At 63.1% G+C, this 19524-nt stretch overlaps 3 protein-coding genes across 3 annotated transcripts; all 3 read left to right on the top strand.

Annotated features, from left to right (window-relative positions):
* Positions 1–5640: 5640 nt before the first annotated feature.
* Positions 5641–7940, top strand: ADRB3 (adrenoceptor beta 3). Its single transcript, XM_086477163.1, has 2 exons — positions 5641–6932; positions 7901–7940. Exons 1-2 carry the CDS (start codon positions 5641–5643, stop codon positions 7938–7940), a joined length of 1332 nt encoding a protein of 443 aa, XP_086333289.1.
* Positions 7941–11398: 3458 nt separating this feature from the next.
* Positions 11399–12576, top strand: LOC104348163 (nucleoplasmin). The gene is made up of 5 exons (XM_086477147.1): positions 11399–11462; positions 11678–11760; positions 11856–11975; positions 12069–12162; positions 12491–12576. Exons 1-5 carry the CDS (start codon positions 11399–11401, stop codon positions 12574–12576), a joined length of 447 nt encoding a protein of 148 aa, XP_086333273.1.
* Positions 12577–16575: 3999 nt separating this feature from the next.
* On the top strand, positions 16576–19098 carry LOC104348165 (prolactin-releasing peptide receptor-like). Its single transcript, XM_009953382.2, has 2 exons — positions 16576–16976; positions 18465–19098. The coding sequence occupies exons 1-2, from the start codon at positions 16576–16578 to the stop codon at positions 19096–19098; spliced, it is 1035 nt and encodes a 344-aa protein (XP_009951684.2).
* The last annotated feature ends 426 nt before the right edge of the window (positions 19099–19524 follow it).

Below are 19524 nucleotides of genomic sequence, written 5' to 3'. Positions count from 1 at the left end.
CGCAGCTTCCTCCAGCCTTCCTGGGACAGGCAGTACCCAGCGGGTTAAAGCTTCATCACAGCGTGTTTATGTGCTGACACGGAAACATGATGACAGATAATCCCAAACAACTTCAAAGCAAGATTTGTGAATCTGATATGGAAACTATTCCCGAAGTCTCAGCGCGGAGAGCCCCAGACTAATTACTGCTGCGGCCAGTAAAGGCAGAGCAGGACCCACTGCCAAACGCCCAGCGCCTGGCCTGGCCCCCAGCCCACCCCGCCGAACCGCGGGCTCCCTCCCCGCGCCGCACCGGGCGGCCGAGGGGATTTGGGGTAAAATGATGCTCCTTGAGCACCTCTCGCTTAGGCAGAGGGTGGAGCATCACACGGTCCTCACAGACCTCCTGCGCTGTCCCCAGGTGTCCCCCCCGGCCCTGGGTGGGTGGGCAAGGTCTTTCCTGCAGCCAGGACAGCCCCATCTCGCCCCTCGCCCATGCCGGCCCCCCTGCAAGAGGGGTTAGTGCTGAACTGGGGTGCAGCCCCTCCGCCTGGAAAGCATTTAGGGATTAGGAATAAAAGAGGCTGGGGAGGTGGTGGGAGCCTGGTGGCAGCCAGCACGAGGGCAGGCAGCCTTGCAGGGGCTGGTGGCTTCTTCTGGCGCTATCTCAAACCTCTTGAGGGCTTTAGTGGTCACTCAGGCTGCTCTGGCTGGGCTGGGGCGTGCGAGCCAGGAGGAAGGGTGCTGCCACATTCCTAGAGCGTGTGTGGTTTCTTGGAAAAACCTTTTTTGGAAACCTGGTGGGGAAACGAGTGCTGATGAGGCTGTAGGGGTGTGATACCTGTCCCAGAGCTGCTGGTGCTCGCGGCTCTCCCAGGCTGGGGCGGTGAACCTCTCCTGCTGCCCTTGCCCTTTGCTCGGGGCTACGGACTTGTGCCAGCACGGCTCTGGCTCCGAATTCCGTGGATGGACAATGCTTTGCAACACAAGCCTGGCTCAACAGGGGCTCTGGCACGGTCTCTTACTGGTGCAAAGCTGAACTGCATCTCTCTGGGTGCAGCAGTGCCTCTCCCCTGCTCTGCTCCCTGCGCCCGTGCTCCAGGGAAGGGCTGGGGACGGACAGGCAAAAACCCTCCGCCGCTCTCTTGGCAGTTCCAGTGCCACCACTTGCTGCTGCGCTGGGTTTGCTCGGTTTGCTTTCCAACCCTCTGCTGCGCTGGGGAAGCTGAGGAAGGGTGAGCCGAAGGGGAGAGCAGTGAGACCCCAGGGAGAGGGGGATGCCCGTGTCCCTGCCGTTGGCGAGCCTGCAGCGGCGATGGCAGCGAGCAGCGGGGCCGCTGTGACTCCTGCCCTGCGCTGGTCTCCGCCGCCTGTTCCGTAACGGCGAGTACGCGAGCAGCGTGCTGGGGGGAGAGCAAGAGTTCCCAGCTATAAAAAGCTTTTGTTTCATCCCAGCATGGCATCGGCCCGGCTCAGCCTTGGCACAGTCTGAACGTGCTGACGATGCCGGGAGGCAAAGCCGGCGCTTGCCCGTTGCTGCCCGGTCTCTCCTCCCGTCGAGCCGCAGCCCCTCCTCGGTGCCTGCCTGCCCTCTTGGGGCCCAGCCCGCTCTGGTGAGCTCATGGTTGCAATTACGAGTTGCACACGAGGGACAGAGGATTAAAACTGTGCTTAATACCTGAGGTGGCAGGTCACGGGAGCTTGGGCAGGGATCGGAGAGCTGGTGCCCTCCTCCCTGCCGGCTGCCCCTGCACAGGCCAGCGCACCCCTTGCCCAGGCTGGGCTCGTCTCCTGGGCAGGCAGAAACGATCCGTCCTCCCTCCAGCAGCGTTGTCCCGGGGCTTACCTGCACCGGCATGCTGGGTACCTTGGGTCTGGCCAAGGTCTGGGTCTCCAGTTTGCAGGTGAGAGGGTCAGCGCCGCAGCTCCGGCTCACTTTGCAGCCCCGAGGCAGGCTGCACCCTGACAGCGTGACCGATGCCAGCACGTCACCCCCCGGGGTGCATTGTCCTGCCCCTAAGCAGGACTTTGCATCAGCCAAGCTCCTGCAGCCGTCACAAGCTCCCCTCTATCTGCTGAAGGGCAGGCGCTGATTTATCTGCTTTGCATGTCTCGGATCATGCCTCACCCACACGCTCGATGAGGGGGATTAATAGAACTAGAACCGTGTGCCTGAACCTGAAACTCTTAATTAGCGTGCATGCAGCCTGGCTGGGGCGGATAAGGCTGTGGGGCAGGGATTAAACAGTGCAAGGACTTTACATCCACTTACGCAGCAGCACCAGCATCCAAAAACTTGTTTAAGATCGGGGAGGGTGATTTACACCTTCCATGGGAGCAGGATGCCAGCACTGGCCGAAGCAGGTTGCCCTGGCCCTGCACAGGGGGGTTGCTGGTGCACCAGCCGGAGAAAGGTGGGCTTGTGTCCAGTTGGAGAAAGGGGGGCTTGTGTCCAGTTGGAGAAAGGTGGGCTTGTGTCCAGTTGGAGAAAGGGGGGCTTGTGTCCAGCTGTCTCTGAACAACTCAGCGCTGTTTCCCCGGGATTCTAGAGTCTGCGTGGGGGAGCCAACGCTGCCGGCTGATGTACAGCCCCTCGCCCCCAGCATCGCTTTGGGAGGGACCCAGGACCTTGCAGGCATCTTGCTCTGGCGCTGGGCCCCGTCTGCAGGGAAAACGCCCCACGACGACGCGGCATCCCCCGGGGAGCTGCTAAACCCCCCGCAAAGGGCTCCGCAGCTGGTGCTCGAGCCGTCTCACCCCGCTCCCCCGCGGCCACGCAGACCCTGTGCCCGCTCAGATCCAGCTCAGGCATCTGCTTCCTCTCTCCAAACCGTCTGTGGGCACCAGGAGCTCCGTGTGCCACCCAGCAAGGAGAGCTGCGCTGCTCGTTCCCTGCCTTCCCTCTCTGCCCAAGTAGGGATCTTCCCTAATCCATCCTGACCCTCCCTCCATGTACAAAGAAGTATTTTTAAATACCCATTGTTTATTCTGCAGCGACAGCCAAAGGAGCTGCTCTGATCCATGGCATAAACATATTTTCCCAGAGTTTTCTAAACAGCCACTTGACCCACTGGCCAGCGCTTCCCCGCGGGGTCGGCTTTGCCTCCTCCTGCCCAGGGCAGCAGGGTGGCCAGTGGCTGTGCAGGTAGAGAGCTGGGCCAGCGGTTCTGGCCCATGGCAGGGATGGGCAAGGGGAGGGGATGCCTTCCTTGGTGACTGAGGGTGCGGCCGGGATCTCCAGCAGCGCGGGGGCTCGGGTCGAGGCTCTGGAGCTGCGGGGATGAGGGTCAGGGTTGTGCGAGACGCAGCATCGCTGCGCTTCAGCTTTTCCAGCTGCAAAACTGGGACAAAGATACCGAGCCACGTTACTTCCCCTGCCTCGATGAAATGCCTGGGACTCTCCCTTCCTCTCCCCAGTCCAGTCGGCTCCTGGGGAGGGAGGAGGGCGCCGAGCTCTCCTGTCTGGGAGTGGGAGGAAAAGTCTCGTTTGAGTGCCAGAGAGAAGAGATCAGACACAGCGTTTGGGCTGCCTGCTTCGGCACCTTGGGAAAGCCTGGCTGTTTGTCCTGCCGCGGGCGGCGTGTCTGTCGGTCACTTCGAATGCGGTGGGAGAGCCCCTCCAGGGCACGGTGGTGTGGCGGTGGTCTGAAAGCTCCGTGAAGGACTGTCTGCAGGAGCACACACTGTAAGACCCCCGGGCTGTGTCCTGCAGCCCCTGCGGTGCCCAGGAGCCTGCCCCGCTGCCTGGCCCCTGCCGGCCCCACGGATGTCCCCCCTGGATGTCCATGGCCATTCCCACAGATGCTCTTGCTTTACTTTTCAGGCACAAATTCCAGCTGCGGCCCTGCGTGCCGATGCAGCCACGTTGAAAAGACGACTTTCCCGCACACACCTTGCTTGTGCCATGGGCTGGTCCAGTGGAGGGACAAATTGCCCTGTAAATAGCAAATCCAGGGCTTTGTCCAAGCCAGCAGTTAAAGCCAGAGCTGGGAGCTAAGAGGGGTTGCATCAGGCCCTCGTCTGACTGCTTTGAAAAACCAAAACACTCTTGTGAAGATCAAGCTTGTAAAAACGGGGCTCTGTTTTGCTAGCTCATGAATGGGAAGAAATGCCAACTGGATAATTTTTTACACATATTTTTTTCCTCTTTGTCAACATTCCTCCATTTGGCTGAAACTTCAAAATGCCATATTTGGAGAGCGCCTGTCTTAGAAGTTGCAGTATTTGTATAAATAGCTGATAGCAAAAAAATTACCCGCTCTGGAGTCTGCCCAGAGGCCCTCAGGAGGAGCGGAGCTGGGGGCAGCGATGGGCTGTGGCTGCTGGGGCTCTGGAGTAGCCCAGTGCCTTCCAGTCTGAGGTAGCTCCCCAGTGCCATGTGTGAGCGGAGAAGGAAGTGTGGGTGGGGGTCTGCAGCACCCACCCAAATGCAGGAGGGGAGCAGCAAAGGTCTGCCCGTTCTTCTCCATCAGCTGGGAAGGCAGTTCGGGCAATAAAAGTGGGAGTGAAATAGTGACTGTGAGGTGCCCTGGGTGTCGTCTTTTGGAGGGGGGCTGTCATCTTGCCATCCCTCTGCTGATGTCGGGGGGACAGGGATGTCATTGTCCCCATAAGGGACAGGTGTCTTGCCCAGGGAGAGCCGGAGCAGGGTGAGGGGTGTACGGAGAGGGACACGTGGTGAGGGTCAAGTAGCAGAATCCTGGGGTGTGTGGGGAGGGGTTTAGAGCAGGGGGCGCAGGGCAGGATGCTGACACGGAGAAGGACCAGAGGGTGCGGTGAGGGGTGCACAAGGGCAATAGAGGGGTGCAGGGCGAGGGGCGCACGGAGAAGGACCAGGGCGCACCGTGAGGGGCTGGTGCGTGCGTGGCACGGTGCAGGGTGCGTGGAGAACAAGGACAGATGGTGCGGGACTGGGGTGCACCGAGAGGGGCTGGAGCGAACGGTGAGGGGCTGGAGCGCACGGAGAGGGGCTGGAGCGCACAGTGCGGGGCTGGAGCGCATGGAGAGGGGCTGGAGCGCACGGAGAGGGGCTGGAGCGCATGGAGAGGGGCTGGAGCGCACGGAGAGGGGCTGGAGCGCACGGAGAGGGGCTGGAGCGCACGGAGAGGGGCTGGAGCGCACGGAGAGGGGCTGGAGCGCACGGAGAGGGGCTGGAGCGCACGGAGAGGGGCTGGAGCGCACGGAGAGGGGCTGGAGCGCACGGAGAGGGGCTGGAGCGCATGGAGAGGGGCTGGAGCGAACGGAGTGGGGCTGGAGCGCACGGAGTGGGGCTGGAGCGCACGGAGAGGGGCTGGAGCCCACGGCGAGGGGCGCACGGTGCGGGGCTGGAGCCGACGGAGAGGGGCGCACGGAGAGGGGTCGGGATGCACCGCGGGGACGCCGGGGGGAGCAGGGCGGGCCGGGGGGTGCCCGGCCCGGGGGGAGGCGGTGCCGCAGCCCGCTCTTCTTTCATTGATCTCCGGAGCGGGGCAGCCCGGGGCCGCCCCCCGCCTTTAAAGGCTCCTCCTCCCAGCGGCGGCCCGGGGAGCGCCGCGGAGGGGAGCGCGGCCCCGCTGCAGCCCCGCCGGTCCGCCCCGAGGGCTGCTGCGGGCTCCGGCGGGGAGCGGGCTGCGGGCTGCGCACGTCGGGGGTGCGGGAGCGGCGGCCCCCAGCCCGGCGGAGATGAGTCCCCTGCCCGGGGGCAACGGCAGCGCCTGGGGGGCGGCAGCGCTGGGCAGCAACTGCAGCGGGGCCGCCAGCCTGAGCCGGCAGTGGGTGGTGGGGGCCGCCCTGAGCCTCACCGTGCTGGTCATCGTGGCCGGCAACCTGCTGGTGATCGTGGCCATCGCCAAGACGCCGCGGCTGCAGACCATGACCAACGTCTTCATCACCTCGCTGGCTTGCGCCGACCTCATCATGGGGTTGCTGGTGGTGCCGCCGGGGGCCACCATCCTGCTGAGCGGCCACTGGCCCTACGGCACGGTGGTGTGCGAGCTGTGGACCTCGCTGGACGTGCTGTGCGTCACGGCCAGCATCGAGACGCTGTGTGCCATCGCTGTGGATCGCTACCTCGCCATCACGTCGCCGCTGCAGTACGAGGCGCTGGTGACCAAGGGCAGGGCGCGGGCCGTGGTGTGCCTGGTGTGGGCCATCTCCGCCTTCATCTCCTTCCTGCCCATCATGAACCACTGGTGGCGGGACGGGGCGGACGAGCAGGCGGTGCGCTGCTACGACGACCCGCGCTGCTGCGACTTTGTCACCAACATGACCTACGCCATCATCTCCTCCACCATCTCCTTCTACGTGCCCCTGCTCGTCATGATCTTCGTCTACGTCCGCGTCTTCGCCGTGGCCACGCGGCACGTCCAGCTCATTGGCAAGGACAAGGCGAGGTTCCTGCAGGAGGCCCCCAGCCCCCGCTCCAGGAGCAGCCGGCGGAGGCGGCCCTCCCGTCTGCTGGCCATCAAGGAGCACAAGGCGCTCAAGACCCTGGGCATCATCATGGGCACCTTCACGCTCTGCTGGCTGCCCTTCTTCGTGGCCAACATCATCAAGGTCTTCTGCCGGCCGCTGGTGCCGGACCAGCTCTTCCTCTTCCTCAACTGGCTGGGCTACGTCAACTCAGCCTTCAACCCCATCATCTACTGCCGCAGCCCCGACTTCAGGAGCGCCTTCCGCAAGCTGCTGTGCTGCCCGCGCCGCGCCGACCGCCGGCTCCACGCCGTCTCGCAGGACCTGCGGCGCTGCCCCTGTGCCTTCAGCCCCCGGGGGGGCCCTTCGGAGGACAGCAAGGCGGCGGGGCCCGGGCACCCCGGGGAGGACGGCGAGGCTCGGGGCGGTGGCGGCAGCACCAGCCGCTGCAGCAGCCGGGCGGAGGAGACCAGCCTGTCCCAGGGCAGCGGCCACCGGCAGCGGCCCCTGGGCGAGCCCCGGCTGCAGGGCACCCAGACCACGCTCTGCTCACAGCTTCATGAGTAGGTACCCACAGGCGCTTGCTTGGGGGGCGGTCTGGGGGACCAGCCTTTTGGGGTGTGATGGCGGGGCTGTGGTCTGGCAGCACAGCATGGAGCTGGAGGGCTGGCAGACCCCAGGGTGCATGGGAGAGGCGCTGGAGTGTGGGACTGGGAACCTCTGCCCTCTGCCTTTAGGGTCCCCTAAAAACCCGGCCCCTCCACTGGGCTGCAAATCTGGGATCCTAGCCCAGTCCCACCTTGTCCTTCTCAGAGAGCACCCCAGCCCGTCAGCACGGGGTCTTGCTGTTCCTGGGTAAGGAAAATGCCGGTGATGAGTAGGGAAGCAAACCAGCTCAACAGGAACGTGTCTCAAAGCCTGGGATTCCCCCTCTTCTCCCTCCAGTCCCACTTTCTGCTGTTGAAGGAAAATGCAGGGAGCCTCGCTGCAGTGAGGTAGCCGGGGCTGCTGTCGCCAGCTGGGGCTCTGCGGGTCGCTTTGCCCTCCGACAGAGTGTAAATCTGGGAAGGGAATTTATTTCGTCGCCCTCCGTCCCTCACTGCCGTCAGCCCTGCGGACGGGAGATGGGCTTCCCGGAGCCGGCAGCCCCGCGCTGGGGCAGAGGGCTGGCAGGGACGCCTGTGCTGTGGCTCTGCCCTGCCAGCCTGCTGCCTGCACCCTTACAGGGATTTACACCCCCTTCTGCAAGTTACAGGGTGTGGTTTTTATTAGTATGACAAAATTTGAATTATTCTCGTTACTGTGGGTTTTAACCGGCTTTCTCTGGTCCGAAACCCCACCTGCTGCCCAAAGGCAGGAGCGGTTCCTGCCAGCGCAGAGCTGCTGTCGGCAGAGGTGTGCGGAAAGAGGTGCCAGAAAGCGTTTCCTGAGGTTGCATGTGCTGAGGCAGGATCCGTCCATGCTGGGAGCACGGGACGGTAAATCGTGGGAAAGGTCTGGGCTCTTCATGCACTGTGCTCTCCTGTTTAAGGTTCACCAGCCGAGAGACGCCTGCGGGTCCTTCCGTCTGACCGGGAGCAGCTGAGAGCCGGGAAGAGAGTGAGTGTGCTTCCCCTCGGCCGGTGCTGCCACGGGCTCGGGGCGATCGTCCCTCGCAGCGTCTCCTCTTGCCCACTTTGGCCTCTGCCTTCCCTGGGGGAGTGCAGCCTTTGGCCAGCCCGCGGGCAGCTGCCCGCTTTCGGGCACGTGAGCCTGGCGTCAGCCCGGCCGGCCGCCAACGCCTCCCCGGGGGGCTTTAACCCCCATCGGGGCGGCTGCCTCTGCCACGTTGGCTGACGAGCTGCTGGAGCTCCAGACCTTACACATGGTGCTTTTTGCCCGGCTCCACTCCTGGATCCTGCTCCGTGCCCGCTGCTCCTCTTGCTCCCAGGGTGGTGGTTTGGGGTCCCCATCGCCAACGGGTGATGCTGCGTCACCTCCCACCCTCTTCTTGCAGGGCCGGGCGTTGCGAAGGGGACGGAGGAGCGGCGCTGGGGGTGACGGCACTGGAAGGACCCTCGGGTGCACGCACCGACCCGGAGAGGAGAGGGGCTCTTGCTGGGAGCACTGACGGCCACAGCAGGGCCCGAGGAGCTGCTCCTCTGTGCTGTTGGTGCTGGAGAGCAGGAGCCAGCTGGGAAAAAGCTCCCACACCGCTCGCCAAGGGGCACCAAAGCGTCGGGGATGTGCCTGTGCTCTGCGGGGGACGAGCTCCCACCCGGGGTGTTTCCCGGCATTGCTGGCAGCAGGACATGGTGGCTGGCGGCTCTGCTCTCTTGAAGGACGAAGGACCCTGTTGTCCCAGGCTTGGCCGGGTTTCGGACAGCCTGTCAGGAAGGGGAGAAGAGCCTCCTGCAGGCAGGAGCCCTTTCCAGGATCTCCACTCCATCCCTGCCCCAGCCGCTGCATTCCCAGGGCTGGGTGTGCTCCTGGCAGCCGCAGCGATGCCTTTAGCGAAGATCAAGCGCAGGGAAGCAAGGGCAGCTCCGAGCGTGGGGACTGGGCAAAAAAAAGTGAATATGCTCTTGTCAAATCTCCTCCTGTTTCTCCCTCACCATTCGGGGCAGATGTCCCTGTTTCCGTGCCTTTTGGGTACGGGAGGGAGGGCGGATGAAGCTGGAGGAGCAGCAGCGGGGTCAGGCAGGCAGAACATTGTACGAGGGCAGTTTTCATCCCGAGGCCCCTGCACGCCGGTCTGGGGCAGTGGGGTGAGGGCAGGGAGGTTAAGCTCTTGCTTGAAACCTCTTTGTGCTGCCAGCACGGTGGAAGTGGCGGCAGGGCCAGCTGACCCCCGGGATGCCGCCCCGGCACCGGGTACAGATGGGCGCTCGCGTTCGCGGCTGTGCCCACGCCATGCTGCCGCTTTGGGGATAATGTTGGATGTAAATATGTCACGGTGACTGTAAAGTTTTTGTCCTGTTTTGTGTCCCCCCACCCTCCACGTGAAATAAACCTTGGAAACTCCGCGATGCCTTTGAACCCGCGTGGCACAGAGGGATGCTGCTGCCCCGTGCCCTTCCTGAGGGGCTGCCAGAGGCTCGGGGGTGCGTCTGCATCCCGGGGTCCTGGGGCTGTGGCTGGCAGGGTCTGGCTGAGCGGGCAGGCAGGGAAAAGCCGAGCTCTGGGCATGCCACGGTGCCAGCCCGCAGCCCTGCCGCATCTCCCCACGCCCCAAAGGGGCAGGCAGAGCCTGGTGCTGCCGGGGGTCCCTGGCAGGCAGGGCCGTCCCTCCCCAGGGCCCGGCACAGCCCCAGGGGGCAGCTTTGTGCCCCCCAGGGGGTTGCCAGCCTGGGGCTGCAGCAGAAAGTAGGCACTGACACCCCACCATGATTTGGGAGGTTTTTATCAGTGCGAACATTCGCCTGGGAGAGGCAGAGAGCCCCGTGCTGGGATGATGCCCAGAGCATTGGGGCACCCCACGCACCCACAGCCCCCCCGAGCTGCCCCAGCCGCTGTGAGCCCGTACAGAGGTGCCCAGTGCCACCTCTTGGTGCCGGAGCAGTCCCAGCTCCCACACGGAGCCCGCGGGGTCTGGCTGCAGCCCCAGGCACCAGGGTGCTGGGGGGTCTCCCCTGCTGGGATCCTCCCTCGGCACATTTTGCTTTTAATACCTGGCAAGGATAGAATTGCTGAACAAAGAGAAAAGTGAAGCTTTTGCCAACTGTTTCCATTTTAGAGCTTCAGAAATGAGTACCGGGGGGGGGTGGGGGGGGGTGGGGTGTGTGCTTTTGTGGGGCTGGTGTCTGATTCCTGCGGCTGACCGTGAGCACAAGTAGGTCCTGCATGTCCCCAAGCCCCCCCATGGCCGCCTCCTCCTCCCCAGGGTACCCTCAGTGACCTGCTGAGGGGACACATTCCAACACCAGCCCAGGAATTGCTCGTTAGTCCCCCTGAGAGCCGCGCTATTAATGAGTAACCTCCCAAACCACGGGCAAGCCCCGGACAGGGGGTGAGGGGGGGCTGTCCCATGGAATGGGGGGCCCTGGGTCTCTGCACATCCCACTCGCAGGGCTGGTGTCCTCATCTCCAGTCAAGGTGCTGGGACACCTTGTCCAGACCGGGCTTTTGCCGGGAAAGGTGGGACCAGATGATCCCGGTGTTCTGTGATGAAGTTGGCCCAAGTGGAGCTGCTTCTGCCTTGATTGTTTGCTGCGGGTCCTCCTGGGGGGTGTGCGGTGATGAGGGGGGGGGGGGGGGGGGGGGGGCGCATTGGTGCCACCTGCCCTCCCAAAGCACCTGCACTGCGTTCCCAAACCCCACCTCCCTCGGGGTCCCCCTTTTCTTTATCAGCAGCCGGCGCTGGGTGCAGGTGCTTGCTGCTCTCTGGGTGCTGCTCTCCCTAGCTGGGTGCGGGGCAGGGTGGAGGGGTGGGATGCACGGGTGGGCGCACGTCCTGCCATCCCCTGGGGCTGCTGCTGTGCGTGGGGTGGGGGCAGGTTCCCTCTGACACCCCAGTCCCTGTGCTGGGTTGTGCTGCTGGGTTAAACACCGATGCTGACCAAGTCCCTGGTGCTGGTGTGGCGTTTGGAGGCCTCCAAGTGCTCTCTCTGTACTAAATGCTTCTCGGGGGCTTTAGCTGCTCTGGTCAGCTGAAACTGGTCTGTGCTGGGAGGGGGCACTGCCCCAAGCTGCTTCTGCCTCCGGCGCTCCCCTGCTGCAGGGAGGCTGCTTGTCCTCTTAGAGCTGATTCTGTCTGCAAAGGCTTTCCCTTTCCTGGGGGGATGCATAAGCACCTAGGTGGTTTCATCCTGCAGGTAGCAATGCTCCCCTTGCCAAAGGGATGCTGGTCCAGCCACTCTCCTAGTGCGAGCTGCTCGTGTGCTGCTGTCCTGGCTCTGGGCTTTTGGAACCAGAGAGTTTGCTCTCAGTGCTCCAAAGTCCCATTTCTTCTGTGGATTTCTGCTCCAGACCAGCCAAACGCTGTTTTCTCTGGTGTTTCTCTTGCAGGAGCTGTTTTTTTTTGCTGCTGGTGTTGGATCTGCTGTGGAGGATGAGCAGCTCCTCTTCCTTCCTCAGGTTGCTGTCGGAGGAGAGACACGTTGCTGCCCTGTGGGGTACGGACCTGCGCGCCCCGGGCGGCTTTGGTGGGACCCGCAGGCAGGAGGGGTTGGGTGGATGGTGGCCGTGCCCCGAGAGCACCCGGGGTGGGTGTGCACGGGGGGTGTTTCCCCCTTTCCCGTGCTCTGCGCACCCGGGAAAGCCTCCCCTTTGCTTTCGGCTCGCGCGGGGCAGGAGCTCGCCGTGCACAGACGATGCTGCGTCCCCGCAGGCTGCGAGCTGAGCGCGGACGCCCGGAGCTGCGTGGTGAAGGAGAACGACGACTTCTTGGAGCACCTGGTCCTGCTGAGAACGGTGAGATCCGAAGCTCGCTGAAGAGCCTGTGCCCCAGCAGCGGGGCTGGCTGACGGCCGGGCTCCCTGCCCCGGGGTCTCTGCTTGGCTCTGCAGATCTGCCTGGGGGCTGGCGCCAGGGATGAGCCGCACGTCGTGGCCGTTGATTCCAAAAACACCTACAGAGACCACAAGCCGGTGCCCATCGCGGCGCTGCGGAGCTCGGTGCTCCCCATGGTAAGGGCAGACAAAGGCGCAGCGTGCGGCCCCTGGCCGTGGGGCGATCATTTCACCCTGGGCAGGGGGTCTCTGAGCTCTGACTCTTTGCAGATCAGCCTCAAAGGTCTGGAGCTGGTCCCTCCCGTCACCTTTGTGCTCAAGTGTGGAACTGGACCAGTGTATCTCAGCGGGCAGCATGTCACCTGTGAGTGCCACCCAGCTGCAGGGCTGGGGCGAGTGCGTGGGCTGGGGGCTGCCCGGGGGATGCTCCTGGGTCCCACGGTGGCCCTGGCGGCAGCCTGTGCCCTCAACAGGACTGCTTCACCCTGGGGGTGGAGAGATTGCGGGTCTGCGGGGGGATTAGTGCTTGTTGGCATTCAGGGGCTCAACACGGTGGTCTGCGCCGGCTCTGCTCTGCCTTTGCTGCCGCGGGGTGGGATGGTGGCCGTGTCTGCCACCGGGGGGGTTTCACCTCCCCTCGGAGGTTCGGGGCCACCTCCTGCTGCTACAGCCCTGCATCCCCCTCTCCCCAGTGGAAGATGATGCCAAGTCCGAAGCCCATGAGGAAGAGCTCTCGGAGGAAGACCTAGGTGATGAGGATGATCCTAGAACACCATAGAATTGCTGCAGCTCGGAGAAGACTTCGTGGCTCTGGGAGTGGAGCTGACATGACGGGGATTGTGGGGACACCCTGTGCCAGGAGCTGCAAGTGCCTCGTGCCAGTTGGGACAGATCCTTGCAGGGGCACACAAACTGTCTGGGTTTTGGATATCCCCCCTTGTCTCTGCTCCCTGCCCCCTCCATTCCTACTGTGTTTCCAGAAATGCCCTTTTTGCCTTTTTTGTATTGCAATAACAATGGAAGTGCAAACACCCCGGAGTTAATCCGGCCCGTGCTCTGGTACTCCCGTGCCAGCCTGCTGCCTCCCGCTGCTCCCTGCCTCCTCTCGGGAAAGCCTCCTCCACGTGTGCAATCGCCACGGTGCTGCGGGTTGTGCTGCGAACCCGGGGGGCTGGGGGTCCCAGCAAGCAGCCCCTGGGGAGCTGCTGCCAGGAGAGGAGGCTCAGGGGCTCTCCCAGCCCCAGCATGTCTGGCAGGAGGAAGGTTGCACCCTGCTCTGGCTCGGGACTTGGGTGTCCACGTGAGCTCAGCCATCCCTTCTGGGGGAGCACATGGTGCCCTGAGGCTGAGGTGCCCCCTCCCCGCGCAGCCCTGGCACCGATGATCCTGCACGTTCCCTTCTAATCGTCCTTTTTGTTCCGGCAGGAATCGCTCTGCCCATCGCCTGTTTGGATCAACGGGACAAAGTTTTCACAGCAGCCCAGGAAACGCAGCCAGAAGCTGCCCAGAACAAGCAGCCGCTGAAATAATATAATTAAAACTCCTTATTGAGAAAATTGCCCAAATCCATCACACGCATGACATTACCTGGCAGCGAGGTTGACTTTAAAGGGGAGCCCTGAATCGGCAGCTGGTGTGGGCTGGGAAGGGAGCACGGGGGTGTCTCTTTTTTTTTATTATTATTATTTTCCCCACATTATAGAAAAAGCCGCAGAGATGAGCTGATCGACGCACGGAGGGAAGATTGCTGTCGTCACACGGTAATGGCTTGGGAGAGGCCGGAGATGGCCGGGGTGAAACCAGCCGCCAGCCCTGATGGGCTGCAGCCTGGCAGCACGTCAGCTGCCAGCGTGGGCTGTGCCTGGCCCCGGGCCCGGGGCCGTGAGGGGACAGGATCGCAGGGCCATCGCCCGCAGCCTTCGCCTGGGAAGGGTTTTCTCGGGCATCACCTCCCGCAAGGCAAGTGTGCGCCCCGAGCCCCTTCCCCTGTGTGGGTTTGAGCTGTGCCCCGGGATGGGGAGCAGAAAGCTGCCGCTGCCCAGAGCTCTGGGGGTGAAAGAGGGGGGAGAGCAAACCTATAACGAGCAATTAACTCATCTAGTTTTTCCTTGCCTCGCTCCCAGCGCACGAGACGCTGTGTGTGCTACTTCTGGAGAGAGGCACAGAGCCACGACCACTGCATTTCTCACTGAAATGGGTGATTCCGGCTTATTTTCCACACTGGGACCAGCTCTGAGACCCGTCACCGCTCAGAGCTGGTCGGTGTGATGGTGCATCGCCCGAGGGGGGAGGGCTGGTGCTCGGGTTGAAGGTGCCTCGTGGGGGACAGAGCGCCCTGGGTGAGCCTGGGGTGACGCAGCCCCCCCGGCTGCCCGTCCTGGAGGCGCTCTGCAGGTGCTGGGCGCAGGCTGGGGTGCCAGCCGTGGAGGAGCAGGAACAAAGGCAGGTGAATCCGTCGCTCCCGATTCCTCAGGCGGGAACGAAACGCGCTGTTAATGCCGGCCGCTCGGCGTGATCCGGCAGCTGCACTAAGACCTCTCGCTGGGCGCAGATTAAGCCCCAGAAAGAAATGCAGGAAGAGCAGAAATGCAAAGCGGGATCAGGTCGGTGCCAGCGGATTCGCACAGTGGCCTCTTCAACCCCCCGTCGTGCCAGGGGAGCGCCCGGCAGCGAAGGGCACAAGCAGCCACTGTGGTGCCGGCAGTGGGAAGGGTGGGCGCTTTGGGGGAGATGCTCTGTCCCCCTTCCCGCAGCGCTGTGCTCACCGTGTCGTGACAGCATCTCCAGGAAGGGCTTTGGCATAACCATGGCAACTGCCAGGTAATTAATACCCGAGTCTCAGTGCCATGGAGACAAAATGGGCACAGAGCGTGCCGGGTGTGGGACTGCACGCCTGCCCAACGGGGCACGGAGGGTCTCGGCGCAGGATGTGACCCCCGGTCACACCGTGTGTGGTTGGTGCTGTGCCCACTCAGCCAGCACTGAAAGAGGCTCCATCCCCCCTGTGGCAGGGGTGTCCCCTTGTCACCCCGCTGCAAGGGTGGCACACGGCAGCCAGCATCCCCCCGGCAGGACAGGGCTCTGCACGCAGCGGAGAGGCAGCCCCGAGCTCCGCGTAGCCCGTAGGATGGGTGCCAGCCGGGGGGAGCGCGGCAGCAGGCCGGTCAGTTCCGAGTGCCTGGTGGCTTAAAGCCTTTCTTTTGGGAGCAACTGAGAAGAGTTTTGGCAAAGAACGGGGATGCGAGGATGACGTTCTAAAGCAGAAGATGCTCCTGTTCGGCTAAAAGCTGCTTTGGAGAGTTCTTTCAGGCTAACTTGTGCCTGGGAGCTTGTGGGCTTTGCCCAGGGTGACGGGCACGACGGTCCCAGGCTCAGCCATGAGTCAGTCGCAGCCCCCAGCGCTCGCAGCCCCCGGCCTGGGAGCTGGTTGGGGGTGGCTTTGCTGGGTGCTGTGCGGCTCCAGCTGTGTGCGTGTCCTCCAGATGTTCAGTCACACCCCAAAGACCAGGGGAGCTGTCAGAGACCCCCCAGGGATCCCGGGCTCACCCCAGGGCTTCCAAAATCTGCCGGGTGGTTTTGGTCCAACTAGATCAGGTACGTGAGGGTTTAAGTGTGAAATAACGTCTGGTACAGAGAGAAATAATCAGGGTGGCAAGTGCTGTGCTGGGAAACAGTGGGAAATAACGCGTGGAAATAGCCCAGGAAATGAAAGGTGGATGGTGGGATGATTCATGGGCAGGAGGAAGGCAGGAGGTGTGGGAGCAATCCGGGAGAGAGGGCTGCACTGGGCAGGGGGTCCCAGGGGTCTGGCAGCGAGCACCGAGTGCCAGGGAGGGGAATGGTGCTGCCTGCGCTCCCCCGAGGCTGGCTGCTGGTGAGGGGCTCCCGGCAGGACCTGGTCACCTGTGGGGGGCAGGCAGGGACCCGTCTTCCAGGTCTGATCTAATTTTTCCCCCTGGATTTTCTCCTTGCTTCTCATCCCACTCCCTTCGCAGCTGATTACAGGAAAAGCTGGCATTGCTTTCGGCAGGACTGTGCCGGGATCTGGGAAAACATCTCTGCTGCGCCCCTGACTTGCAGCGGCGATGAAAGCCGGGCTGGCTGCTGCCAGGCTTGCCTTTGAGGAGAGCCTGGTTAATCTCATTAGGGGGATGGATGAGTGGGGTGCAGGCGTACGAGGCTTGGAGGCAGCGCAAAAGCACCAGAGCCTCTTTATTCATTTATGCATTAACGTCTTTTGTTATTTCCAGAAACATTAGGAGATATTTTCTGGCTTAGCTGCCGCTTCCCTCTTCCTTCTGCCAGCAGCCGCCCCTCCGCGCCGGCCGGGCTGGGGCAGAGGCAGGATTGCTGCAAATGCTTCGTTTAAAGGGGTGTTGATGAGACCAGGTTCAGGTAAGTGCTCCCCCTGAGCCCACGGTCAGCCCCGCTGCTTTCCTCCTTCCCCTCTCCCCCCTCCCCAGGTCATAACTGCTGTTCAGCCCAGGGCTGCCTCCCCCTCCCGACGCAGGGCTGCTCGCTGGCATTGCCCCTTTTCTGAGCCTGACTTCCCATTTCCCTCCCCAGGAGCCCGCAGGACGAAGCCACCACCCCGAGGAGCCTCCCTGGGTGTGGGGCAGGGTTCTGTGCAGCTGCAGGGGGGGACAAAGCTGTGACGAGGAGCAGGATGTGCCCCCTCGACACCTGAAACCCACAACCGTTGGATTTTGGGGTGCTGAGGCTGGTCGAGACGAGGGTTTTCTCACCTGCCTGCGGGCAGAGGGGCTCAGCCGCAGCCATGGAGGGGGACGGGGCCAACGCCACCGGCTACGAGCTCGCCCTGCAGAACCGCTCCAATGCCAGCGCCCAGTTCACTGGGGTGCAGCTCATCCAGTCCTTCAAACCCCTCATCATCCCCTGCTACGCCCTGGTCGTCCTCGTCGGCATCTTTGGCAACTACCTGCTCCTCTACGTCATCTGCAAGACCAAGAAGATGCACAACGTCACCAACTTCTTCATCGGGAACCTGGCTTTCTCCGACATGCTGATGTGCGCCACGTGCGTGCCCTTCACCCTGGCCTATGCCTTCAACCCCCAGGGCTGGGTTTTCGGGAAGTTTTTGTGTTACTTTGTCTTCCTGATGCAGCCCATGACTGTCTACGTCTCCGTCTTCACGCTCACAGCCATCGCAGTCGACAGGTAAGCACCGGCGGGGCAGACGGCTGGGGGGTCCGGGTCTGTCCCCCCCTGGTCTCCTCAAGCTGCTGCTCGCTTGGCTCAGGGTGGTACGTGCTGAACACTCAAAACCTGAAAAGGAAAAATCCAGGGGATCTTTGCAGTCTCTCTGCAGCCTTTTCTTTAGCACCAGGACTTGGCCTCGGGTGGAGGAAGTGTAGTGGGGGTGTCCGGCCGGCTGCTGGTTTGCACTGGGACATGGTGGTGTGTAGTTTCATACCATCTCTGCGGAAATCCAGCCCGCCCGCGGCCAGGTCTGTGCTCCCGGCAGGCGCAGCTCTCGCACAAGGGCTTGTTGGAGTCGGTTCTTCATCCTTCGCTGGGCGAATTTGCACCCAAATCACGCTGCGCTCTGGCTCCTGGGTGGGGAGCACTCGTGCCTCCCCGAGGGTGCCCGGGCAGGGTCTGACAGGGGTGGCTTATAAAAACTGTGTTTCCATACAGACCTCCTCTCATAAGATGCTCCAAACCCCGTGGGGACGGGTGTGATGCCGGCAGCACCTATGGCCGCACCAAGAGTGGCTTTCATGCTGATTTGTCTCTGGGGAAGGGGGAAATTTTCCCCTGGGGAAGGGGGAAAACCCCCCAAAGAAAAAAAAAGGAGGATTTGAGCGGAATAGCTGAGAAAGCCTGGACTGCTGGCACAACAGCGCTGCCCTCACCAGGGGCTTGAAATGTCCCCAGGATTGCTGGTGGTTTTCTTCTGCTCTTCAGCAAAGCCCTTTTTTGGGGGGTGTGAAAACGATTTGCTTGTTTCTCCTGCTATAAAGAGGCAGCCACCAAGTTATACTGTCCTCAGCACGTTCACAAAGTGTCATCAGGATTTATCGCAAACGGGCAATTTCAGCCCAAATCCTCCAGCTCCAATGGGAGGGGCAGCAGGTGGCTGCACTGGGGCTCTGCTGGTCTTGGACTTCAGGGTGAGCCCATGAGCAAAGCACCCAAAGAGCTGTCGGCGCTTTCCTCTGCACGGGCGATGGGGCTGCGCGCTGCCCCGCTGAACGCTGCGATACCGAGCCGCAGGCAGCGCGGGCCGGGGGGGACAGAGCACTGGGGGGTGAGAGCGCCATGTAAAATGAAGTTATGGTCCCTGAAGAGACCTCGCTGGGAGCTCGTTTAGGGCCGGCCCTTGGTCATAAGGTGAGGCAGCGCAGGAGAGGAGCGGAAGGTGCCCGGGGGAGGAGGAAGTAAGCAGAATTGTCGCCTTTTATTGTCACCCACTGCTGCCCGTGGTCCTCAGGCAGGTCCCAGCGGGCTGCGGGAGGATGCTCCGTGCCTGGCCCTGCCAGGTGCCCCACTGCCCAAACCAGCAGAGGTGACCTGGTGCTTCCCCAGGCCCCATGTCAGAGCACGGGGATGCTGTCACACCCCCCTGTCCCCAGCCAGCCCTTTCCCAGCAGCTGCCGGGGGGGATGCTCCGGGGCTCGGGCTCCCACGTTTCTCTCCCCGCAGGTACTACGCCACCGTGCACCCCCTGAAGAAGCGCATCTCGGTCACCAGCTGCGTCTCCGTGGTGGGGGGGATCTGGCTGCTCTCCTGCGGGCTGGTGGCCCCCGCCATCGCCCACACGTACCACGTGGAGTTTCGGCAGGAGGGCTTCGCCATCTGCGAGGAGTTCTGGATGGAGAAGGAGACGCAGCGCCTGGCCTACGCCTACGGCACCCTGATCGTCACCTACATCCTGCCCCTCTCCGCCGTCTCCCTCTCCTACATCTGCATCTCGCTGAAGCTGAGGAACCGGGTGGTGCCCGGCCACCCCACGCAGAGCCAAGCCGAGTTCGACCGCCTGAGGAAGAGGAAGATCTTCCGCCTCATCGTGCTGGTGGTGGCGGCCTTTGGGGTCTGCTGGCTCCCCATCCACGTCTTCAACATCATCCGGGACATCGACATCAACCTCATCAACAAGGACTACTTCCTCCTCATCCAGCTGCTCTGCCACTGGTTCGCCATGAGCTCCGCCTGCTGCAACCCCTTCCTCTACGCCTGGCTGCACGACCGCTTCCGCGGGGAGCTCCGGAAGATGTTCACCTGCCAGAGGAAGGTCATCCCCGCCAAGAGCTGTGGGGCTGCCGGTGGCGTGCTCTGAGGCCGGGGCCCCGCTCCCCGGACCCTCCGCGGCCGTGCGCTTCACCCCGTGCATGGCAGAGCTTCCCTCGCTGCCGAGGGGTCGGGCATGCCCGTCCTGCCCGTGGGACCGGAGGCGAACGGGGTCCTCCTGCCTGCCCGGGGGCTGGCAGCTCTCGCTGCAGCATCCTTCCCTCCGCCTGCCCTGCCTTGGGGTGCTCTGCTCTGCTCCCGCCGTACCCTGAGCTCCTCCCTCCTCCAGGACAGCATTTTCTGCAGCTTTTCCCCGTAAAGTCACCCCCGCAGCCCCTGGCTGGGCACCCACGGCCCCACCAGCCCCAGCAAAACCCACCCCCCTCCCGTAAGGGTCCCAAAGGTGAACCTGTGCCTCCCCGGGGGGCACGGGCCGTGCTCAGGCAGGGCTGCCCTCTCCCCTCCTGGCTGGCCC

The sequence above is a fragment of the Leptosomus discolor genome, chromosome 23 (genome assembly GCF_034619465.1).
Source record: "Leptosomus discolor isolate bLepDis1 chromosome 23, bLepDis1.hap2, whole genome shotgun sequence".
Taxonomy (NCBI): domain Eukaryota; kingdom Metazoa; phylum Chordata; class Aves; order Leptosomiformes; family Leptosomidae; genus Leptosomus; species Leptosomus discolor.
This window is presented reverse-complemented; position numbering and strand designations above follow the sequence as displayed.